Source organism: Leptonychotes weddellii, chromosome 3 (genome assembly GCF_054177405.1).
Source record: "Leptonychotes weddellii isolate Sample4059 chromosome 3, ASM5417740v2, whole genome shotgun sequence".
In the NCBI taxonomy this organism is placed as follows: Eukaryota; Metazoa; Chordata; class Mammalia; order Carnivora; family Phocidae; genus Leptonychotes; species Leptonychotes weddellii.
The window spans coordinates 163,861,020-163,887,100 of NC_138371.1; the positions used below are offsets into that span (position 1 = coordinate 163,861,020).

Below are 26,081 nucleotides of genomic sequence, written 5' to 3' on the forward strand. Positions count from 1 at the left end.
TTTTTTTTTTTTTAAAGATTTTATTTATTTATTTGAGAGAGAGAATGAGATAGAGAGAGAGCAGGAGAGGGGGGAGGGTCAGAGGGAGAAGCAGACTCCCTGCCGAGCAGGGAGCCCGATGCGGGACTCGATCCCGGGACTCCAGGATCATGACCTGAGCCGAAGGCAGTCGCTTAACCGACTGAGCCACCCAGGCGCCCCACAGAAATCTTTTTATAGCTCCCCACTTGCCACCTGACTATCAATAGAATCGTCTTACCAGATAGGCAGCAGAGGATTCCTTGGGGTAAGTTTGATTGCGTTCAGTGGTGCACCATGCTCAGCGTAGCCAGGAGGGAATTCCAGCCAGGGGGTACCCAGCGCGGATGTGTCCTCTCTGCTTCACTTTCTTGCCCTAGGGATTACTGCTCTCCACCAGCGTTTCCTCTGCTTAGCCTTCATGCCAAGCATTCAACTCAGCCAGGCCTCCTTGCTGTGGCCTTTCCCACTGCACAAGGGAGACAAACCACTGAAATGCTGGTTTTCAGGTTCGTGTAGCTACTCAGTAGAATGTTGGATTTTTCAGTACAACTGGTAGCAACAGAGACTTCAAAACATGTAACTGACACAGTTTCCCTATTTCTAGCACTCCAAGTTTTCTCTTTCCATATTTTTATCAACCTATAGTTATTTCACTGGGGATTTGGGCAGGGGAGTTAGGTAGCTCCTCCTGCTGAAGTTGATATTGTACCAAGAAGTCAGAAGTTTTCCGTTAAAAATGTATCGAAGTCATTAAAACTGGATTGACCTTTTTGTTGTTTGCGTTGTTTTTTATTCTCAGGAAGACTTCCATGCCTGTTATCAAAGTATATTCTTTTGCCCTTTTGTGGAATATCTTTTTAAGCAAATCAACATGTAATTTATTTTGGTGAATAGTACAAGTTGAGTTAATAAATTCAATAAATTCAATCAATTTATTCTCCATTTTCCCCCCAATTTTCCTAAACAATGCTTACCGAATAAGGCATCCTTTCTCCATGTGTAGTACTTATTATCTTGGATCCTGAGTTCTTGGGTATACTGACATCCCTTTCAAGATGCTTTTAGTCAATTGCATTGATTTGTCTGTGTACTCTTCAGCAGAAACAAACAGTTTTAATTGTTTTTGATTGATAGTACATGAATCCATTTACTAAGGTCGATCCCATATATTATGAGTCTTTCTATGAAATTTATGTTCTGTCCTCATCTATTTCTTCTTCCAGAAAAATCTCAAAATCATTAAGTTTGTTCCCATACTCAAAACAACCTTCTCTAACAAGAACAAAATATCCTTTTGAGACTTTATTAAAACTGTTGAATCCATAAATTAATTTGGCAAGAACTAATACTTTTAAATGATAGGAATGTTAGAAATATCTCTCAATTTTTTTTAATGATACTTTGTATCTCAGGTAAAGTTCGTTAATTTTTTGTCCAAAACATTCTCAGTTAACATTATTCCCAATTGTTTTATGTTTTATATAGCCATTATGAGCGATATATTTTCTATTACACATTCTACCTGATTATTGCTAGACAACAAGAAAACTTTTGGTTTCCATTTAACTTTATTTCGTTATCTCATTTCTGGCAGCTTAACGGAACTCACTTTTTCCTTGTGAGATTTAAATTTAATTCTCTTGAATTTTCTGGGTATATAATCCTATCAAATCAAGATAATGACAACATTTTCTCCTCTTTCTCAACAGTTACACCAGATATTTCTCTTACATATTAATGTATTGGCTGCACTATTTCTTGACTCTTAAAAAATTTGAACAGCTAATCTTCTGAAAATTCTCAAAAATGAATGGTTAGTGACAGAGGTTTCTCTGTATTTTATATCCTGCCATGAATGCAAGTTTCCCTAGGGAATTTTAAACTAATTATAGCAGCCAGCAGTAGATCTTTCATCTTACTAACTGAAATCCAAGACACTTAAGTATCTCATAAATATTAGTTTCATGATATTAAAAAATGCAGGGTGGTACATTTAGACTGATGGCACATAAGTTTCCTGCTTCATAGGAAATACAAGTTTGAAATATAAATTTAAAGAGAGCCAACTACTTTTTTTTGCTTTGCCTCATCCATCCATACATTCATCTATCCATCTATCCATCCATCCATCCATCTACTCAACAAATATTTCTTGAACCCTGTGCTTAAAGCAAAAAGAATGAAGAAGTCTAGTCCCAACCCTATAGAATCTCAGCTTACACTTACTAGGGATGCATCGTTCTGCTCACATAACTGCACCCAAAAATGTTCATGGCTTGATTAAATGATATCAAGTGAGTACTTACATACTTATTAAGTTCTTATTACACTAATTATATGCTTATGAGCTAAAACTTGATCCTCTGAAAAACAAACATTTGTGACATGTGAGTAAAACCAAATACCGCTTGTGGATCCTGTTCATCCATTACTAGAGGGCTTCCCTTTCTGCCTGTCCAGTTCTTTTTTTCCCTGAGCTGAAGAAAGTCTGCAGCTATACAGGTGAATGCAGGAAAAGTAAACATGTTTCAAGTTCATGGGTTTTCACACTCATCAAAAAAAAAAAAATCCTTTGGGAATCCTCCCTTTGTAAAATGGTGATGCACAAAAATTCTCTTTTTATACTAACACCATATTTATTTTTAATACTTATTACAGAAGTTACCATATAGTGTTATTTGGAAGCTTACATGCTTGAAAATGTACTATATTTTTCTTAGGAGTTTTCCAACAAAAAATTTTCAAGCATATAAAATTTTGACTGATAAATGTTGCTGAGTAAGAAACATTTTAAATATTTAGATTAAAATGTTATAACACTGACCATCTCCAAATGTGTTAATATTTATGATTTCTCTTTGAAAAATAAACTATGAGCCACACCTAAAAATAAAATAAAACATAATTTATTCTAATTTTCTTAGCATGCTGGAAGATTTTGTTACATTATGATAAAAAGGAAGGCATTTAGTGATATTCTAGGAGTGGCTCATGAAAACTTTGGTTGCAAAAGTTTAATTAAAACAAAAACTGTTATCAACTTACTCTAACACATTTACTCTAACTTATCTCTAAAATGCCTTCTGCAAAGCAATTTGCCTCTATTTTGAAAATATATTTTTCAGTCTAGCCATTTGATTTGAACTTGCCTTTTTGACCTCTTTTGACCCTAAATCTAGTCCCCTCTTTAATATTTAATTCTTATACTTGTAGGAATATAAGATGATCTACAATTCCAAATACATATTATCCTCAGTCATAGCGTGGACTCCTAAGAAAAATAGTTAATTTGATGGATTTCCTAAAGCAAGATTGATCTTGTCAAGTGAGAGCCAACACAATTGAAACCAAATGGACGCAACTTTTCAGTGACATGAACAGTCCAGGTGCCCTTGGCTGGCTCTGATATTGTAGTAAGTAAGTGAGTACATTAGATTTCCCAGCCCCAGAGTTGTGACACTAAATCCAGAGTATGCCCCCATGATCATTTTAGGCACGGGAATGATCTGAAGAAGCACTGTTTTCTTCTCCAAGGAGGGTTAGCAATTCAGATGAAATCTTTAGTTTTAACTTTGTGTTTCTGCTGCAGGGTAACAAAGCAAACCCTACGGGGTCACAGGTGTCTCCCCAAAGATCTTTGTCACTACTAGGCAAGAAACATGACTCCTAGCGTGTCCAAGGCAGAGGTGGCCCTAGAGACCCTGTTGTTCAGTATTTCTCGAGTGTTTCCACTGAGGCATCCTTAAAGCAGAGGAGAGAGGAATTGGTCTCCTGAGGCTGAGAACGACTAACAGAAGAAGGTTTCTTATTTATCTGAAGACTCTAAATGGTACCTTCTACTCCATTGTGTATGTCTTCTCTAATATAAAAAATTCAAAATTACTTACCCCTGAAGTTACTTGACTTTCCCTTTCATCCCAACCCTTTTTAGTAAAATTGATGCTTTCATAAGCTACACTATATGTTTGCCTTCGGCTGTGGGGCTACTCACACCTGAGTCAGACAACCATTGCTTGGTCCAGTGTCTCCTTTTCATGGTTGGGTAAGCAGAATCCTAGAGAGGGACTGTGACTCACCCCAAATCTCCTGCCCCCTCCCCACCCCCGCCCCGTGACTGTGAAGAAACTAACTCAGCGCTTCTAACTGCCAGTTCTACCCATTTGCTGACAATTAGGCAATTAAGCTACTCCCCAGGGTAGTCAAGTGTCTTTCAGAGAGCCTTTACTTCTTATACTTTGCCACTTTGGAAAAAGAAGTGCTGATGGCCCTTTCCTTCTAGAAACTGCCTGTGATCTAGTGAGCTAAATGTGTTTTCGGCAGGGGATGAGGTGAGTGAGCTAGTTACCTATGAAGTGTCTGCAGTCTACCCAGGGACTTGTGTATTCAAGCACTGCATCGTCTCCCTGACTCTTGGTAACCAAAATGCTTCTCCCTCTGAAGGAGACCATTGGAAAAGCCTAAAGCATTGGCCTAAGACATATGAGTGAACCCTTAAAACTGCTGGCTTGGGGACAAGATCTTCATCTTCAGTGTTCTCTGAAAATAGAGCAACTACCATTTGAGAAGCTGGATGAATCTCAGAACGCCTGTTAGCAGCAGAGTTGATGGGGAGTTAGTTAAAGCAACCAGCACCGTGAAGAAGTTGTAGCCAAGCTTAATAGATATTTTCTGCTGCTGAGTCATTCTTACTGGAAAAAGTAGTGCAGACAGGATCATCTCTGCCAAGTGCTTGCAGAGGTTATCAACGTGGCCTCAACCAAAATTTCCACCATCAATGTTGCAATTTCCTGCCCTGGGTCAATGAAGAACCTAGGGATGAGATGCCTTCTACTGGGGCTCTGCTTCAGGTCCTCCAGATTCCTTCATAGATGGTGTATCTCTTGGGTCTCGGCAACAACAGAGTATAGATGGGGCAATGGAAGTTCAAGTTCGGTGGTTTGCTCAAGGGCAAACTGCATCTCTTGACTCTTAGCAGTTGTGGATTTAAGTTGTGGATTTACATTTCTCATTTATACAAGCTTTTGTTAAATCCTAAGAAAGTCATGTTGATTATATTTCAGTCAGCAAAACATCATTTACGTCTGCACATAGAGTTCTATTATAGTCATAAAAATTATTTCGTATTTCACTCCCAGTTAAAAAGAGACTTCATTAGCAAAATAACGCTTTACATGTAAAAGCACTGTTAATATGGACAAGTTGCTTTTTCATACACACTGTTAATGACAAAAAATTGGAGGGGTTACTGGGATATACAGAGTATAAGTAGGTAGCCATGTGATCATTTGCATACCAGAAAAGGTATTGTTCAGACTCTCTTTTTTCCTTTCTCTCATTTAATCTTGTCAGAGTTGGTGTGACTCAAAGCTATTGGTTCTCTTAGAGAAGGAGGTCAGACCAGTTTGAGGAATAAGCAGCTTTAGAAGAGCAATTGAAGTAGGCACATGGGAACACAGGTGATAAAATCATTTTGGAAAATAATGAACAAGTAACTTGAGAGCTTGTCGTGAGGGTGGTATCAGAGGTTATGCCAGGTTATTAATTTTCCAACTCAGCAGTATGCCTCTTAAAAAACACTTAAAGGAAAATGGATACGTTTTTGAGAGAAATGCAGTTGGTAGAGGAGATTAAGGAACCCAGTGAAGCCCACAGGTCATTAGACCCCGGAAAGCAAAAGTATGTACATTTAAATAAGAATTGCGTCTTTGGGAAGATATGCAAAATATGTAGTTGAGAGAGCAGCCTTTTGTATATTAAAGTAGACATCTAAAGATTTCATGGTTCATCTACAGAATACCAAAGCAGCCCCTCCCTCTCTGTTTGTTGTTTGTTTGTTTGTTTCCCTCACACCGGCCTCTTAGGGAAATGACCACAGAACCCCAGGTGTAGGCGGTGACCATCAGGCTTTGCTCTTTGCTCCTCCTTTCACAGGAATTCGGGGACAGCACCAGCCCCTCAGTTTCCCCTTCCAGAAAATGGGAAGCACGTTGGCCCCCTCAGAAGTTGCTCGTGACCAGGGGCAGCGCAGCCCATGACTTATTTTTCCCTTTCCCCCCAGTTTCCCTGTTGCACGCCTCGGAGCGGCGGCCCGCTGTTGCCATGGTAACAGCACTGGGTGCCGTTGCTTAGAAATAACGTCACCTGGTGGCAGTGGGGAGGCAGAGCCGGGGTGGTGATCAGCCAGGGAGGAGTGCCCCATCTGCTGGGGAGGGGGCCGGGGGAGGGGTGCGGAGGAAGGAAGGGGCCGGAGCTGGATCTGACAGACCGCACGCGGTGCTACCTGCCTCCAGGGATTGGCATCCTGTTACCTAAGGATGCTCGCCTGGGTTACATCAGAGCGCCATACGTTTTTATAGAATATGCACTTTGTTGCCGGGGTTGTCCTATCTATCTATCTATTTATTTATTTATTTATTTCTCAGAGCTCCGGGTTTTAAGTGCAGTAAATATTGGTTGTTGATTTCAATTCTAGCAGTTAGTTCAATTTCTTGAAAGATTAAGAGGAATCGTTGACTCAGACTCATTTCTGTAGCCTGCTTTATCCTTGGGGCTTGAGTCATTCCTTGTCCACAGCGATTTTAAAAACTATGGCAGGAAATTGTTTGTTTGTTTTTTTTAACTTCTAGGGTGAATGAAATGACATTAAAATGAAAATCCTTTTTTAATAGATGGACCGCTCCCTCATCCTGATTTTCTGGGTTCCACTTTTCTGCTTAAGTCCCACAGTGTTTTGTAGAGAAATTTTTATTTTGTTAAATATTAATGAAATACCATGGCCTTGGCATGTCTGACCCTGGTGGTTATCTTTTTATAGTGTTCAAACAAACCAGTAGCATTCTGCTTCCTTCTGGGGTCTTCTGAATCTTTGGAATGTCCAATCCACATACCCCATATCTGGTTCCATGCCAGAATAACCATGCTCTGCAAAGTTAGTGGGGTGGGGTTGGATGTGAAAAGAAGTTGCAGAACTAGAAGGTTCTTCCCATCAGAACCTCTCTGGGATGTATTCAACCACTGGGTTACACATCTCAGGGAGAAGGGGACCAGGCTATGGCCACTGTCTGAGGGGACGAGGGCAGAGGAAGATTTGCTCTCTCTGGTCTGCCTTCAGAGATATGTTCAACCCCCAGAGTACACTGTGTTGAGGGTCCGTGTGGCTCAAAAATTGGGCCTTCACTTGCTACACAACTCCAGGGCCAGGGATGGCACCACTTGGAGCCCAGTCTTATCAAGGAACATGTTCACATGCACTTTCAGCAAACTTTTCTGCTGACAGCCTTCAGGAGCCAGTATTGCTCCCACTCAGAAAGTTTGAGACCCTCCTTTAGATCTGAGACTCTAGCAGCTCCCACTACCACACCCATGAAGACTGGGCTGGGGGTGTTGGTGAGTTCTTGGTGCACGGTAGCATTCTATGTGCTGTTCTAGTAGAAAAGAAAACGTTAAGAAGTATTAAACCTCTGGAGTGCTAAGACCCTAGATCTGTGTCCTTTTTTTGCAGGCTAGCGCTTAAGTATTCAACACCTGCTCCATCCTGGTGCTGAGTGCAAAACCCTGTCACTTCTCCATCCTTCCTGGGTGCCCCCTCAGATGTGGACTCGGGAGCAGGAACACAGTGGACTCTCCAAATCCTCCCCCATACACCTGCTCCTGTTAGATCTCACAGTTCAAACAGCTTGCTAACAAATCTAGGCCAAACCCAGCAGAGCTGATAAGATTTCCAGAAGAGTGCCTAAAAATACATCTCTCCTTAAGTCAGCCTTGCCGATCACTGTACAATCACAGACCTTTAAGGCCTTAAAATTTGTTGCACCCCCCTCCAGTTTAAAGCTAAGAAATTGGAGTCCCAGAGAGCTGACATAATAATAAGAACAACAATGGTTGAGGAATATTTCAAATCACATCATGAGGATGGAACAAAACATACCATAAAGACAGACACAAACTATGAGCTGTGTAGTGTACTCATTCATTTATTTGTCCCTTCATCCACACACTCATTCAGCAAATATTTACTGAGTGCTTACTATGTCTTAAAGTTTCTGTGTTGCGCTAGCTGTCGGGGATACACGCAGACCTGCCCTCACAGATGTTACATTCTGGTTGGGGGAGAAATTGAAAAGATAAGTACATATGTGAGTATCTAATAATGATAAGGACTTTGGAGGGAAATAAAGCAGGGTGAGCTGGAGTGAGGAGGTAGGACTGAAACCATATTACATCAGGAAAGTCCCCCCCCCCCCCCCCACAGGCTGACATCTGAGCCATATGACTATCTGGGAGAGGCACTATTCTCAGCAGAGGGAACAGTGAAGTCAGAGCCCTGGGGCAGGCCAATGTTTGCTGCTCACGGACCAGCCCCAGGCAAGGAAGAGTGGCTTAGGGGGAATGGACAAGGAAGCAGAAGGTCAGGGAAGGTGGGCTGCTCATGAAGGTCAGCATGGGCTCTTGGCTCCTGGCTTTCACACCCAGGAGGTGGGGAGCTATTGGGATTCCCCCGAGCAGAGAAATGACATGATCTGATCACCTTGGCGGAGGATCTCCCAGAATAATGTGTTGATACGGGACTGCAGCGGGGCCTGGGGGAGAAGTGGAGGAGACTTGTCAGGAGCCTGTCACGTTAATGCAGATGATGTTGGTTTAGAGGAAGGAGGCCGCTGTGTGGGTGGTGAGCAGGGGCTAGATTCGCGGTCTGTTGGAAAGGCAGAGCCAGAGGATCAGATAATGGATCAGATGAGGGCTGTCAGAGAGAGGCAGGAAGGGGAAGGAAGAGGAAACAGAGACAAGAGACGAAAAAAGGGCACAACTCTGGGGAGTCGTCACTGTCTGGTGGGCTTAGAGCCATAAACTGGGGGAGAGAGTGGCAAAACAGAGCCGTGTGGATTTTGCAACCAAACTGCCTGTGCTTGAGCCTGTTCCCCGCTCCCTCCGCATTCACCAGCCTCTGCTAGCCTCCGCCTCCTCCAGCTAACCCTGGCCACCAGGCATAAACTCTTTGATCTCTCGGCTTTAGTACCTTTCATCTCAAAAACATGCTGGCAAAAGGTCCTCAACACATGTTTGTTTGAAGCCAGTACCTGGGTCTTATCTCACCACTAAAGACGTCCCAGGAATCTGTCAGTCCGCTCTAAGCACCTGCCTTTTTCTGCCCATTGAGATGTGAGCACTTCTCACAGCTCCTTCTCAGCGGCTGCTCAGGCTCAGGGAAGCCGCTAGCTCTGCTCTCATTTGCAGAGCTCGTGCGAACTGATCCAGTCCCTCTTGGTAGGGGATACTCGCCATTCCCGCTTCGGATGTCACTCACACCCACCCCCAAGACACTTTACACACCTAGATGCTTTATGATGCACACTCAGAGAGCAGGTACAGTTTCCACAAGGAGAGAAGAACAGCCCTGTCCCCCAGGTCCTCAACTCCAGTCACCTCCACGGGTACTCTTGATAGAACTCAAGCCTTCTTGTTGCTTTAAATTGTCCTGTCTCCACGGCCTTGACTTTTGAAATTGACAGCGTCCCTTCTCTGCCCCAGCTCTCAAATGCCAAGGGCAGATGGAGAAAGGGATGAAACCATACTTTCATTTTCAGAACAAGCGCATGCTCTCGCACCAGGGTCTTGCCTCCTGGGCCACTTGACATTCTCTGGCTTGATCTCGTGTCTTCTGCTGCTGCCCGCAAGGGCCACCCGAAGCTTCAAGAGCTCTCTGTAAGCCCCAGCCCCACACCTGCCTGTCCAGGCAGGTAGAACATCTACCAGACTCAGAGGGCGGGGGCCGTGAGACAAAAGCTGCCCCATTTCATTTTCCTGCTCTGCAGCTGAAAACCAGGCTGTCTCCTTCACCTCCCACCTTCTTTCAGCCCCGCGTCTGAGAAATGAGCATCTTCTTTCTCGAGGGCCTTCCGCTAGAGCTGGTGGTCTCTTCCCTCCTCGTCCTTTGGGCCAACTCCTGCTCTCTGGCCCACAGCTCCATCCTGCCATTTCCCCACGCTCCTGTTGTGTTTCCCTGCTTCCACTCAGGAAAGAAAGGGGAGGCTGGTTGGCAGCGAGATGGAAGAAGCAAGCTCTCTCCCACTCTCCCGGGGGCTGCACTTAGTGCATTCTGTGAGCCAAGCCCAGGTTCACAAAGGGTCACCTCCCCGGGAGCACACAGGTAATCAGTGCCCATCAGACTGCAAAGAAAAGAGAGTTCCAAACTTCCCCTGTTGCTAATGGTGTTCTTGCAGCACCAAATACTCCAAAGAGCTCCAGGCACTGAGCATCCATTTCCCAGTGGTCCTCCCCTCTCCCCCCGCAGCTGGGAACTAGGGAAACTGCCACCTGGAAAGTCAGCCATGACATCCTCGTTATGACGTCTGTCCACGTGCCCGTGGTCTCCTCGTGGCAGTGGACCCTTCTGGCTACAACCTCCATCTTGGAGCTCTGAAACTCTCTCCAGCGCCCTTGACACTGCAATATTCAGAGGATCTTTTGTCCCTCATTATTCTTTTTCTATGGTTTCGCTTGCTCCTCTCCTTTCTGTCACCTCTAAGTAACTGAATGGACTGTCCTTGACTCACTCAAGCCTTTCTCGTGTCTTCCCTGGATGGATACACAGATGTTGATACAGACATAAATCTCTCTACCTCTCTCTTCAACCTCAATGCCCCTATTTCCAATTAGCTTCCACTTCCTGACATCCTTCCTCCTGGGCAGAGCATCAGTGTCCACACAGGATCCAAATTTTGAAGTCCTCTTTGACTAATCTCTTCCCTGCTCTCTTCATTCCTGAAAATGATCGGTTTCTAATGAATTTACCCCAACCACACCCTCTTCCTTTTCCTTCTCACTACTGCAATATAATTTTCCACCTCGATTATGCCTTTTCTCTGGACCATTGCTATAATCTCTAACCAAGGCTAACCGCCTGTGAGATCTTCTCATTCTGATGCATCCTGGGTGAATCTAGAGAGAGAGCTTCCTTCAGCTGAGGTCTTGTCTAGATCCCTCTGATGCTCCCCAGTATCTACCATACTAATGATCCTGATGGTTTATACCTGAGTCTACTTAGTCAGATTTATGCAGGCTATGACCTTACGACACTATTCTCCCTGTAAATTTAAGGAAACATTTCTTCAGAAATTAAAGGGGACAGTTTTCCCCCATTGTCCACATGACTAGGGAGCATCTCTAAAATGTAATGGGCAGGAGTAAAGCATGTTGGCATCTTACAGGTTCCGTGACTCCCTCAGAGCGAAGAACCGGCCTGTAGCTCACGACTTTTGAGTGTCCTGCTGGACATTCACAGAGATAAAAATCCTGTTCATAGTGATCTGGGTTAAGATCTTAACTGTGCTTTTTTGCACAAAGTATTTTTTTAATTTAATTTTTTAGTTTTTAGACAGTTTTAATATAACTGAATTTTTAAAGAAGGCAACAACTGTGTAAGTTGCGACAAGATTGTTCTTTATCTTGTTAGGAACTGTAACAGGAATTGTGTGACATTTTGAACAGCCACATCACTTGTCATACCTCTGTTAGTCTGCATTTGTGCCGGTCACTCTCAAAATCATGGTACATGCATGCAGGGGTGAGCGTCTGACCACCTCATTCTGTCTTCTAACATACGTGTACCTAAGCACTGAAATTTCAAAATACGCGTTGTTTTATTAAACATTCACTTCCTTTGACATCTTAGTTATATTTCCGTGTGGTGGTATATTGCTTTTTACAACATGTGAGCTTGTTGGCTCTATGATTTATTATTTTCATTTGGTGATCATTGAAGTTATGTTACAAAACTTTTGTCCAGAAAGGGAGGATTGGCATTTGTAAGGCGTATAGACAGATAAGACAGCCGTTCAGCTGGTGATATTGGAGAGAGAAAAGGAAAAAGGTCAGCTGAAAAGCAGTCCTGTCCATGGGGGCTGTGGCCGGGGAAGGAAATGGAAGTTCTGACAAAGACTTCTCTGGGAATTCAGGGGCTAGATTGCAGCCTGCAGCTCAATAATCATTTTTTTCTGACTGCAGCCACTGGGTCCTGGACATCCAGGAAACCGGTAAGTGCGGTCAGTCTTAAATGGTATCTAATACAATTGCTTTTATTCTCATAAGAGCGTCTCCTAACTGAATTATAAATGTTTAGATAGAAAACACAGACACAGTGAAAAAACATAATTTGAATACAAATATGTGTTGAATATATTATATCCTGGCTGTCATTTCAGGAGTATATTTAGAAATTTCTCCTCTTCTAATTAGAGATGGGATTTCTTTCTCTGCCCATTCCTGGAAACTGCAGTGAAAATGGACTGGAAATTTTCTTGTGTTAAAATGAGACCTGGATTTTATGAACCTTTCACTTGCATTTTAAGATAACAAGAGAAAATTTTTAGATGGGAATTTCTCCTTTTATTACTGTTGTCTTGAACACTGGCTTATCAGACCCGCCATTGTGACCTTGGGTGGCCAGTGTCTTGATTTCTTCAAGGAAATGCATTTGAAAGTGTGTTCCAAAGAAAAAGTACCATGTAAGATGAAGGCATCATTGTTAGCCTTGGTTCTTTCTCTGCTTAGAATGCATATGTGTTTGGAATTACACTTGATCTTAGCCAAAAGGCCGAGAAGCGATGTGTGTTTGGAATTAGTCTTAGAAGAGCATCCATCAAAAGTTTGTCTAACTAATACTCTGGGAAGGACTTCCTAGAGTGTACCAACTTCATAGACAGGACCTTTCTACTTCCTATTATTTAGACTTCATTTGCTTTATAGAAATTTATAACTTTTAGTGAGTGGAAGTTATTTCCATCTGTCACGTGTGTGTGTATGTGTGTGGTTGTGTGTGTGTGACTGTGTGTATGCATGTTGTGGGGGTTGTGTGTGTATGTGTGTGATTGTGTGTACATGCACATAGATGTTAGGCATATGGGTGCCACAGCTAATGTTGATAAGGGATAGATACTGTATAGAGAGCACTTACACTATTTAATCTATAGTGGTTGCAGTACATATATTTATGGCTTTTGTGTTTTCAACCCCTTGATTCCAAACAGGAAGCTGGAACTCGGAGAGCTCAGGTGACATCACACAGCTCATCAGGCTAGAAGAGCAACTAGAGCCCCACATAGAAAAATTGATTCTTACCCCTAAACCGTGCAGAAGTCTCAGAATGCCATTTCATGTATATTTTCAGTAAATTAAAAAGAAACCCATTTCAAGGTTCTATAAAGAAACATCTTTTTAAGGACAGCCTACTCTTCTTCAAAAAGTCAATGAGGTCCTTTTCTACTTTTGCAGTGGGGCCTCTCAAGTTCCCGTATTTTTATTGGTCCATCAGGCTTCCTGTGGGAAGGCCCCAGTGAGGGACCTCTTCTTGGAGGTGGCTGTGATTACAGGGCAGGATTACACCCTCTCCTGGAGGTCAAGTGGCTCTCAGCCCAGCCCTCCAGCTGGCAGCTTCTCCCGTCCGTCCCCCGCCCAGGCGTCTGCATCTGATAGGTGCGGGAAGCGGCCAGTCGTTGATCAGGGAAGAGAGCCCACTGAGAGCTATTTTAAATCAAGCTCCAGAAATAGAAGTGGGGATGCTCAAACGTCAAGCCGCTCGCAGGAAGGAAAAATCATGCTTTAAACATATATTCGGAGAATTTTAAACATTAAAAAGAGGAAAACCGAAGATGCTCAAAATTAGAGATTAGGAAATTCAAGGAGACCTAGTTTCTTTATGGTAATGAGATTTATGGAAAATAAAATTAAAGACATCCCATAAATTACTTAATGGGTAATGAGTTCTTGACTGTCTGACTCAGAAATCGGTTTGTTTTGCAAGGACCCTTTGATGAGCTCGCTAGGAGGCCAATGTCTGGCAGAGAGCTAAATGCCATCGGTGACCGAAAGTGAACTGTTTTCCTTAAGGCAGTCTTAAATTTTGATCAATCTCAGCCTCGAGATTGGGCATGATTGATGTTTTCCCCTTCAAGAATGTACAAACTAGCTCCAAAGCGTCAGCAAGGTGAGGACACCCGGGGTCCCCGGCCCAGGCTTGTCTGGGAGCTGAGGGGTGTGGAATGAAGGGAGGTCGCCTCGCTTGAGCACGCACGGGCTGTGCTCTCCAGACGGGCCTGCTGCACCCTCCCGCAGCTGTAAACAGACGTGAGCAGCCCATTCTTTCATGCAGTCCAAAGCCACAACTTTCTGCAGATTGAACACCTAGAGGAGTTTTAAATGTATTTTGAAAAATGAAGTGTCATGTAAGTAAAGACTGTAAAAATAGCTTGCGATTATTTTGTAGAGTTAGCAGCAAGTCCTTTGGTATTTCGGGAAATACTACAGAACTTCGTTTCTTTATCCTTGAACTTCAGTCTTGCTTTTCCTTTGAAGATGGGTCCTGAGGTGAACCTCGATATTCGTTGTATCCGGGCGCTACAAAGCAGCCCCTCTGTAAAGAGCTCCAGCAGGAAGGGGCTGAGGGCTGAGCTGCTAAGACCTGCTTCATCCTGAACAAAACCTACAGGCTCGAAGTTAATTTATTCTTGTAATTTTCATAGAATGACATCTTGTCTGGGACAGGTCTCTCAGGTGTCTTTTGTTTAGTTGAGTTGTGTTTTGATCCATCAGAAACACAGCCACTGGGAGAAGCCCCCAGCCAGCCCTCCTGCAATTATTTCTTTTGTTTTTGTTTTTGTTTTTGTTTTACGATTTTATTTATTTGAGAGAAAGAGAACATAAGCAGGAGGGGCAGAGGGAGAGGGAGAAGCAGACTCCCCTCTGAGCAGAGAGCCCGATGGAGGACTAGATCCCAGGACCCCGGGATCATGACCAGAGCTGAAGGCAGACGCTTAACCGACTGAGCCACCCAGCCAGCCCTCCTGCAATTATTTCTGTGGGAATCCGTGACCCCGAGACCCTGTGATCAACTCAGGGCTGACATCCTTATTCCCTTGGTACAAACAGGGGAACTAGCGAGAAATGCCTACTACAGCAGTTCTCAGACTGGAGCAGGCTTCAGAGTCACCCTGGGAGGGCTTGTTAAAACACAGCTTGCTGGACCCCACCCCCGGATTTTCTGAGTCAGTGCTTCTGGGCGGGACCTGAGAATCTGCATCCTAACCAGCTCCCAGGAGTCGCTGCTGTGCTTGCCCAGGTATTACCCTTTGCAAATCGCAGGGCTAACGATGCTGGGTTTTGAAGATCAAATAATTTCTCCCTGGGGCAGATCCTCACGCTCACCCCTGACCTTCTTGGCAAGAAACAGCGTAAGCCAATGACACGTGCTCGCATTTCCCTTCCAGGATGGTACTGACATTCCCTATTCAGAACCTTATTCCTTTCGTTTTGACTTTGGTCCGTATTACAGTGCAGATGTTCGTTGGAGGGGGATCAGGAGTTTGTTTGACAAACATTTGTTGAGCATATTTTTCACACCAGGCACTGAACTGAGTTCTGAGGACTTGAAACTAATGGGGAAGGTCTATTACATATACAGGGCAAAACCTGGAGGAACTTACACGGGGAGCAGGTGGTTGGATAACTCAGTAGTTAAGTTGTTGAGAATTAGGGGGTCATACTTAAAAACGATCACCAGGTACTGTCCCAAAGTGGGCTAGAGAGAGGTCATCAGAGGGGGCAGTGGGGGTCCTAGGGAGCAGGATTTCAAGATGCAGGGACACTGAGGGCTGGCCACATCAGTGCTCAGCCCCCAAGGCCACAGGCATCTCCTCCTCCCCGAGGGGCTCAGAAAGCCACGAGGGGGAGAGAACATGAGACTGCCGAATGCCCGAAGAGGACAAGGAAAGGAACACCAGTGAAGAAAGCAGGCCAGAGAAATCACTGGGAAGAACTACTTCTGAGTTCTGCCTGGGTTCTGCGCCGGAAGGAGCTAATTGGGATAGCATTGATTGGGACGTTGGAAATAAAACTGAAGCACGAGTCAAAAAGAACTGAGAAAAATGGCTGCACGAGCAGGGCATTGGGAGAAACGAAAAACAGAAGGAACTGGAAAATCATGTAAGCAGGAGACCCTGGTTCCCAGTACAGCCCAGAAACGTCTGGGAAAGGTAAAAGGGAGGACCAATGGCATATAAGCAGGACCAATGGCAGCATACGTGGGACTTTGTTGAGAATGAGAAAAAGGTGTCCTCTCCACTCAGACACATCTTCCCAGGGGCCCCTCCGGGCAGATGAACTAGAAAATGCTGCTCTCTCCTCCCTACACACCCAGAGCACTGGGGAATGGCCTCCGCCTCTGTGTTTCCAACAAGCCCTCAAACCAAGGAGGCTCCCGAGCAATGCTTCCCGAATACTTGGGCTACGCATCACACCCGGGGTGACTGCTAGGGGCCCCAGAGCGTTTGATTCACTTCTGGGTTAGTAGCAACTGAAGGAAGAAAGCAGGCGTCAGTCAGGCTTTTGTGAGAACGCTGTGGGATTTTTACTTGGGGAAACTTCTCTGTGGGTTCCCTTCGGGTGCAAAATCAATCAGTCTGAGAACTGAGGGATGCTGCAGATAAGTGGCCCCTAGGACCCCGTTCTGTTGGCCCCTTTGATCTCGAAGGCCCTGTCCTGCTTTCGGCATCTGTGGATCTGCAAGAGGCCGTTGATGCAGAATCCTGAAAGAGGATTTAGTCAGTAAGTATTTCTAGAGTAGCCTCTCCTTTCATTGCCTGGCATTGGGACAGCATGTCACTGTATGCAAAGTATTTTCTGTTTCCGCTATCCTCTGCCCTTCATGGCAGCAACCAGGACATGTAGGTAGGAACCGTTACCCACATTTTACAGATAAAGAAATTGGATCTCAGAGAAATCGACTTACTCAAGGTCACATGAAGGAACCTCGGCCAAATGAGGGCTAGAAGCTGGCTCATAGGACGGGGTACTTTTCCACCATTCCACGACATTCTGTGTTGGCTGAGAGAAAAAAAATGCAAACCTCTGAAGACATTGCCATCAATAGAAATCTAATGGCAGCTCCATACAGCTCTGAATTTTGGAGGGGCTAACGAGTAGCAAGTGAGTTTAATTTTCATAGTAATATTTAATCCAGTTAGTTAAAATATTAGCAGCTCACCGTGTAGTAAAATATGAGACAAGATTAACGAGATATTTTCACATTATTTTCTGTATGAAGTATTTGAAATCAGTGTGAATTTCACACGTAAAGCACAACTCAGGAGCTGAATTCATTGGAAATTCTTGATCTGGATTTAGAGCTCATAAAATGTACAACTAAAAAGTGGATTTATGTACTTGAGTCAGTCCAAGCACACTTGAAAGTTTTCCAATAACTAAATTGAGGATCAATGTTTAAGTTAAAGTTACATTAATTAAGAATAAATAGAAATTTAAAATTGAGTTCCTCGGTGACACTAGCCGCCATTTCAAGTGCTCGGAAGCCACATGTAACTGGTGGCATCCTTCCCGGAGAGCAAAGCCCTAACATGTCACTCCTCCTCCCGGGAATCTACAGTCTGGTAGATCCAATATGTATTTTGGTCTATGTGTTAGCAGAGTTTAGTCTCCTCCTTTGATAACCGTGTCAAAAGTTGGTTTCCTCCATCCTTACCCATCATTGGCCATCTCCTTTGGTGGCCTTCCTTAACCTCCTTCAAATCTGCTCTCTCTTCCTTATTCCCACAAGTGCCCGCTTGTACCCATTCCAGAAGGTGGAGGTTGTGATCGCCTAAGGGAGGCAGTGTCTTTGATAAGAGTAGCTCTGTAACTTTTAGGATAGAAACAGAACAAGCTGGAAGAAAGAGGGGACTCGTGAGAAGATAGCAATGTATTGAGGTACAATATGATGTACTTCCGCTTCCTTCTGGAACATCATTGACTTACACAGGACTCTGGCCATCTGAAAGCTTGGCTCATCTGCTTTTAAAAGCAAGTTCGGGGCGCCTGGGTGGCTCAGTTGGTTGAGCGACTGCCTTCGGCTCAGGTCATGATCCCAGGGTCCTGGGATCGAGTCCCGCATCGGGCTCCCTGCTCTGCGGGGAGCCTGCTTCTCCCTCTCCCACTTCCCCTGCTTGTGTTCCCTCTCTCGCTGTGTCTCTCTCTGTCAAATAAATAAATAAAATCTTAAAAAAAAAAAAAAAAGCAAGTTCGTCTCCCTAAAGTCTGACCAGCTAGATTCTGGTTGGATTTTCATAGTAACTAGAAATGGCAATCTGTTTCTCCCAGGAAAATAATGATTTCTTGCCCAAAAGTATAAGCAAATGGGTACCCCAATCACCGGACTGGGCTGAGAGCATTGTTCCTGCGTGGGTTTTAGGAATACTTGAGTAATTACTCATTTACCGTCTGTGCATAAATACTGTTTGCCTGTTTCTTTTCCTGCACGTGAAGCCATGGCCAAGGTGGTGCTGCCTTGGAGGATGAGCTTCTCCTGCATCTTTTTTGTCCTGTCATCCCATCAGACCCTGGTCCACAGGACTCAGGGACTCTATGAAATATTGTGTAAATCTAAACTGGATGCGACCAACCTATCATTTGAAACCTCATTATTAGTGTCTTGGCTCCACTGGGTACACAGGCAGGAATGTTTTCTTGTCCCTTGTTTCCCTCATCCTTTGTTCTCCACTGGGGTTAGAGATGGGGGTTGAGGTAATGAGGATGCAGGTCCAGGCTGGTCTGCGAAACCTGACCCAGAGTAAATTTGGTTATTAAACTCATCTTCTTGAACTGCCTAGTTAAGCGAGCTGATGTTAGCTGCTGGGAAGACAATGCTGCCAAACAGACAAGCAGGAGCCTGCCTGTCCCCTCAAATATTTTACAGTCGGAGTTAGGTATGTTCTCTCAAGGTGGCCAGATTCCTTACATGCACATACAATTATTACTCATTCAAACACTTCTACTAACAAGTAAAAGACGTACTGGGATGAAGTAGCATTTCCTCCTAGTCCCAAGAGGTGTCCTGCTGAATAAATGTTCCATGATCAGATAAGCTTGAGAGACACCATTGTTTCTCTTCCCCTATTAGAGACTCACTCAAGAGCAGACAAAAACAAAACAAAACCAAACCAAACCCTATGGCAAGGAAGCCTGTTCGGCCCGGTTTACCTGGAGTTAACGAAACTTAGCTACCATGAGGGGAACATTTGTGAGCCATGCAAAAATTATTAGTGTCTGAACTTATTTGTACATGCTGATTTTAAATAATCGACTTCCAGTTTCCATTAAGTTCTTATTTAAAATTTTTTTAGAAGGACATCAAGGCTAGGCATGCGGTGGATGTGGCTTGTAGCACATACAATCTGTGAAAATGATCAGCGTCTGATATTCAGTCCTTTATTCATCCTGGACCCAGCGATGGGAAATTTCTAATATTTTAATGACTCCATAATCCTTGAAAACATTAAAAGCAACTAAATATGATGATTTTAGAAATCTGAATTTACTAATTATATTTTTGTTGTAGGTATGTGATTTAACTCCGGCATTCCCCGGAATGGGGCAGACCGCGACTCCATTAAAACCTAAACCGAACTAAACTAAAACTAACTTGCATTCATCCCTTGAGTCAGTGAGGCGGTCATCAGTGAAATCGGTCAGTAAATATTTTTTGAGGACCTAATGGCCATGAACTAAGGCACCAGGGACACAGAAATGACAAATACAAATAGTCCTTACCCTCCGAGCGCTTACAGCGTAGAGGGGAATTCTAACATGAAGCAAATAGGAACAGTAGAGAGGAAGCCTAAGAGACCTAAAAATAAATATTAGGAAGCTTCTACCTATCCATTTCTAAGTTCAAATCTCTGTGAACTGGAAAGGATGCAAAGAATAAGAGGCTCATGCTTCATCCAAAAGGCCAATACCCTTATTGTATAGGAGAGACACAACCCGAATGATTGTTGATAGCATTTCCAACAGTAAAATCAATGGCCTAAATGTGAAATTAATCGGAAGCCACGGTTCTCATACACTGTTTTGGCGATGAGGCACATTAGATGGGATTGTTTCGGAATGCCTAATTATTGTGTCTGCCACACTCATGTGTTTGAGTCATTCCTAACTTTTGGACTGCTGCCTAGATCATTTCTGCAATCCGGTTGCAGTTGTGTATTCTCTCTCTCTCTCTCTCTCTCTAATGCATAACTTTCCTCACTAGCCTCTAAGCTTGAAGCTCGAAACTGCACTTTCGCAAATTCTAGTTAAGAGCTGAAACAGTTTGTCAGAGCGTTGATTCCAGCGAGTTTGGGTGTAAGTTGATGTTTTCTTTGTGTCCTGCAGGTTCATGATTTCAAAGTGCCTGTGCGAAGTTACTTTTGCTGGAAACTGCAGCCTGGGCTCTTGTGGTGTTCAAATCATTCTTCCGTCAAATACACGTTACCCTGACCTTACAGTGGATGAAGATACCTCAATGGTCTGACTTTGCCAATTGCTCAGTTTCAGCATTTAGGAAGGCTGGGAGGAAAGAGAAATCCTGCCAAGATCTGAGCATCTCGGTGACTTATTTTCCAGCACCATCAATAGCTGTGAGCGTCAACTGAATATTCTCCCAAGGAGTGCCATGATCTTGAAGTCACTTTATTAAAAACGGTTGTGTCTGCAGATCGGTCAAGAGACTCGGACGTTTACAGCCAGAGATGACACTGAGCGTGCTTCTGCTGTGGCCTGCAGTCTTCAAGGGGGGCATATTGATTGATGAGTGACTGCCTGCCGATAAATCCTCTCCTCACTGCTTCCTGGATTGGACTTCACTAGGCAATCTATCACTTACCTTCACACGCACATGTGGGGTTTTTCACAACAGTAGTTTCAGAATCACTGGGACCTGGATTGATTTCATCATTTGACGGAAACGAACAGAATCCCCGGCGCCTGAGCACCATGGCCTTGAACGTGGCCCCCGTCAGAGACACAAAATGGCTGACATTAGAGGTCTGCAGGCAGTTCCAGAGGGGTACCTGCTCCCGCTCCGATGAGGAGTGCAAATTTGCTCACCCCCCCAAGAGCTGCCAGGTGGAGAATGGAAGAGTCATTGCCTGCTTTGATTCCCTCAAGGTAAGGGGATGCGTTTCCCGTGTCACGTCTGGGTTTCCCAATGAAAGGTTTTCTGTGGTACTTGTAGAGGAGTTCCAGTCGTTTCTAGGTCCTGTTTTCTTGTTTGTGGTGACTACTGGGATATTTTCACCCACTTTTTTTTTTATATCAGGCATACATAAATTTTTCACAGATCCATGTTTAAATTAAAAATACATGACAATGTATTTTGGGTCTGGCATGACATTCATGTACCCAAGAGTTTTAAATCAAAGTCTGGCTTGTGACAACTGAAGATAAATATTTTATTAACATTTGATCTTCTGGAGGTTATATAAAGGTGAAGAGATTGAATGTGTCACTTTTATGTGCCAGTTACTCTGCTTCTCCTCTCGAAGAATTTTCTACTCTTGTGGCTTTCTTTCTTGACCAAGGGTTTCCTAAAATACTTCTTAATAGGTTTTTCATTCTCTCTGACAGTTTGTCATGGCTAACAGAAATTATTGAGTACACACTCAATACTCCTGAGAACCCACTGTGTGTACGTTAACCGATCACAGAAGACATGAATGTGATTCAAGATGGCATCCTTGAGCTCGCTATCTGGGAGGGGAAATACAGCACGTCAGCAAATAACTATAATACTAGACAGGAAGGAACATGTGCCTTAAGGGAGAAAGAGACCTCTGTGGGGATCCATAGAAGGGAGAACTGGCTTCCAGCTGGCCATTTCAAGAAATTTTTTAGGAGGTCAGCAACCTGAGGTATACACTGAGTCCGGTGGGGTTTGGACCTGCAGAAATAGGGGAATTATAATGAAATCTCTAATTGAAGGAAATAGGGGTGACTTAGCCCATAATTCTTTGAGGTTTATTTTGCCCTAAAATAGGATTCTATGAATCCCAGATTGCCTGAGACAGTCCTAACATCATCATGATATTGTTTCCACTGGATATAAGATACATGGCTTAAAAAGAGCTTAACGTTTATATATCTGCAAAACTTCGTATAAATAAGCTTACCAAAGAGTTAAAAAAAAAAAAAAAGTTGATCCATGCTCTTGGGAAATCTTAGTGCTGTGAGTTTACAGAATAGTGACGTTAGCCTGTTCTTGGATATTGAAGGTTTGGGTATGTTTTGGGGGATGGTTTTTATCTTAAACTAAAAAGTTATGTCTTATGATATTTGTAAGTCAAAACTGAAATATAAGACTTCATACGTTTAAGTACATCTTAAAGGGACAATTTGTCTATACACTAAAGGCAGAAGGATACATTTGTAGCCCAAGAGAAGTTTTTTTTAAGGGTTAAAATTTGGAAAATTAGGTATGTTATTTATCTCAATAACTACCCCTATTTTATTCCTTTTCTCATAAAAAGTTTATTAGATTAGACTTTAAAAGTATGAATTATTTTGTCTACACAGAAATAAATAGATGGATAATCACAATTATATAAAGTATAACAGTACAAACACATTTTTATATTAGTATTTATTTTGCTTTTAGTCAAACAAGTAAACTAAGTATGTATTTGCTTCTCTGGTTGTCACCAATGGAAGCATTCACTATAAAAAGCAGTATAGATTAAAAACTAGATCCTAAGAACTTCAAGATATGGAAACAGGTCAGAAATGAGAAATTCATTGTCCAGGTCATCCCACTTCCTTCATTTTATTAATCCAAGCCTTCTCCGATTGCCTATTTACTATGAAACCAACATTTTAGGACGTTTCTTAAAACTTTTAAATCATTAAATTAGTTAAGGAAGTATGAGGGAGATATGTCCAATGTATCAAGGCTAAGTATTCCTTAAATATCAAGAAAACAACAACTCCCAGATCCTTACAATTTATTACCTCACTGTGGATTCACCAGGACCACAATTGTTTGAGGATTCCAACCCATGGAGAAAGGATCCAGAATGGTTATGTTTAGCATAAAAACATGAACCAAGCCATGAGAATATGAAGCTTTAAAGATCATTTTCAGAAGTGTCTAGTAGAATCATTTTCAAGTGTTGAAGCAGTTACATATTGCCTTGAGTTATCTGTTCCCTTTGAGAATTATAAATTTTCAGATTATTCAATTTGAGTGTGATGTTATTTATTTTTAAAGTTGTCAAACTGTAAAGAATGTGAAAGGAGCCCATAGCCAGAAGAACAAGACAGACCCAAGAATAAGACCCGACCACTTCTCCGCTTTGGGTGGGTCACTCATCACTTCTTAGCTTTTGTCTCATGGGTAAAATGAGGATATTCACCAGTGAAATTGGCTCAGGCATGCACAGTGCCCAGCACCATGCTGGTCTATTCACCTTGCGAGGTGGATGTAAGAATTACGAGTTCTTTTGGGTGCCTGGGTGGCTCAGTTGGTTAAGCAACTGCCTTCGGCTCAGGTCATGATCCTGGAGTCCCTGGATCGAGTCCCGCATCGGGCTCCCTGCTCGGCAGGGAGTCTGCTTCTCCCTCTGACCCTCCCCCCTCTCATGTGCTCTCATTCTCTCTCTCTCAAATAAATAAATAAAATCTTTAAAAAAAAAAAAAGAATTACGAGTTCTATGATTAGGACAGGCAAATAAAAAAAGGCACTCAAAAGTGGTAGCTAAAAAGAAAAAGTGTGATGACAACATACTTAAGCTGTTTAATCTTATTTCATTTAATATTTTAAATAAGACCATGTCGCTCAGTGGAACCAGCCTAAGACAGAAGTGCAAGGGCTTTGAATCAAAGAACTCTGTCTGGTTACAGGTGAGCTCTCATTTGAGACAAATTACTTTACCTCCTTGATTTCAGTTTCCTTTTATTTAAGATTGATATAATAATTCCAACTTCATAAGGTTACTAAAAAGACTAACCAGCCTAAGATATGCCAGATGCCTAGCATAGGGCAAGACATGGTAGGGACTGGTCATGGTAGACATTGATTTTGATGACTGTCTTTATAGGCAAGACGTGTCCAACCCATAAAGCGTCCAACTCTTCATGTGTCCAAACTCTTAAGAATCTATGATGTGGGTGATAATAGCTCAGTGATACAAATTAGTCATGACATTACAAGAAATCAAGTTTGAGGCAGGCATTATTTTTGTTGTTATTATTTGTTACAAGGTATTTTCTCAAACACTGTGGAATATTTTTATGCATAAAAATAAGAGGAAACTGTGTTGGCATATCTAGACCAGTCTACTATAAGCCTGAGCTATTCTTGTTTTGTTTTGGTTTGTTTTTTGTTATGCATTATTTGCATCCATGAGTAAACATCCATAAACACATACTAAACAAATTTGTGGGTGGTTAGAAAAGAGATTTGCTGAGGTCTTTGGAAAGAGAATTGTACATGTATAAATACTTTTATAAAAGATATTTCAGAAAACAGAGCAGAGTTCTTACTGATGACAATTTGTACTTTTTTCACAACTGTTACCTTGTTGCAGTTTAAGTGAAACCACGAGCATGCATGGCATTTGTGATATTTTTTTAACAGTGGATTTGCTTACATTTTTTCCGGAAGGCCAGAACATTCTGGAACATTGTGTTTTACAAGCTAGGTTAACTTGACAAAATGCAAATTGCTTCGTGAGCAACTAACTTCCCTGCAGCCTTGACCAACCCCATCTCTGTGCCTTTATAATCCATGAAACCGTCTCCCTCACAGTTGAGATGTTTGAGATTTTTCTTTTCAGGTTCTTTTCCCTCTAACCGAGTGAGGAACTAATCTGGCTTGTTTTGCAAATTGAAACATCCAGAAAGGAATAAACGAATTAGCTGTAATGCTTATTGAGACGAAAGGTTTTGGCATTTACCACTTGATGAAGTATTTAATATATTTGCTTCAACATGCTAATTCAGACTGAACTTAAAAAAGGAAACAATTTTTTAAATCATGTTGCTAGTTTTGACAAAAAAGAAACAAAAAGCACTCCTAGAGTATTTGGGGAAATTGTTTAGACTTTACATAGTAAAAATTTGTTCAAAGACAGCGTGATTCTTTCAATACCTGAATGAGATGATGTCACTCCCCCATTCAAGGCCTTCCAGTGGCTTCTGATCTTACCTGAGTAAAGACCAATCCTTAGGAAAGCTGTTTAGGCCCTAGGAGATCTGCTTCTCACCTCCAGTCACCTGATGTCAGTCCTACCCCTGTCCCTTCATCCACCCTGCCTCGTTGCTGTCCCCTGGATGTACCAACTAGGTTTCCACCTGACGGTGTTGGCACTTGCTCTTTGCTCTGCCTGGAATATTCTTGCCTCAGTTGTATGAGCAGCTTGTCCCTCATTCCCTTCAGGCTTCAGATCAAAAATGCCGACGGTGAAGCCTTTCTGCCAACCTTATATCAAATAGTTATTTCCCCATTGCTGTGATTCCATTTCCTCACCTTGTTTTACTCTTCTCCCTAACAATGATCGCCTTCTGATAAACTATACCCATACTTAGTTTTTGTTCATTATCTACCCCCCCATCCTTTCTGCTAGAATGTAAGCTCCATATAGATGAGGATTGTATCTTTTTTGACCACTGTTGTATCCCCAGAGCCTAGAACAGTGTCTCATACACATTAGATGCTCAATAAGTATTTGTTGAATGGTAGAGCATGTTCATCAGGAATGTATTCAAGCCTCTCAAATAGGGCTGCCGCAATATGGCTGTACAGTAGGGGTACATTTCTCAACAGTCTATGTGACCGGCACCCCCTGGAGTTGTGCAGTGCACAACCTGTGCAGCCATGTGGTTTGGCCCCATTCTCAAAATCTCAATAGATTTCAAAATCTATTTTGAAGGGAGCTCTGTGCAGGAATTGGAGACACGAGTGTGACGCTGGAAGTGTAATACAACATTGGAGAATTGACAAGTAAATTATTTCACTTTCTCTGAAGCTACACATGATGCAGAAACTACTTTTTATTGCTCTCTCTTTGGTGCTAAGTTTCAAAAATGTAAAAAAAGGTAGATCCTGCTCACTTATTTACAGGATGCTGGCTATAAGGGGGCTGATGGCAAATAAAATTTTAGTCTTCATATGTATGGGTGAAAATTTCAAAATCGAAAATGGTAGATAGGTGACCATTTTGGACAGTTCTTAAAAACATACTAAAAAATGTATGTCATTGGCC

At 42.7% G+C, this 26,081-nt stretch overlaps 1 protein-coding gene across 6 annotated transcripts in view; it reads left to right on the forward strand.

Moving 5' to 3' along the window:
• MBNL2 (muscleblind like splicing regulator 2) overlaps positions 1-26,081 on the forward strand; it is a 142,246-nt gene that overhangs the window by 13,411 nt on the left and 102,754 nt on the right. For 5 of the 6 annotated variants that reach the window (XM_081815124.1, XM_081815121.1, XM_081815119.1 and 2 more), the window contains exon 2: positions 20,218-20,991. In XM_081815124.1, the coding sequence (XP_081671250.1) occupies positions 20,818-20,991 (174 nt within the window). In that variant the 5' untranslated portion in view covers positions 20,218-20,817. Of the gene's footprint in view, positions 1-19,402; positions 19,532-20,217; positions 20,992-26,081 lie in introns of all 6 variants that reach the window. The other variant, XM_081815120.1, reaches the window with a different exon arrangement.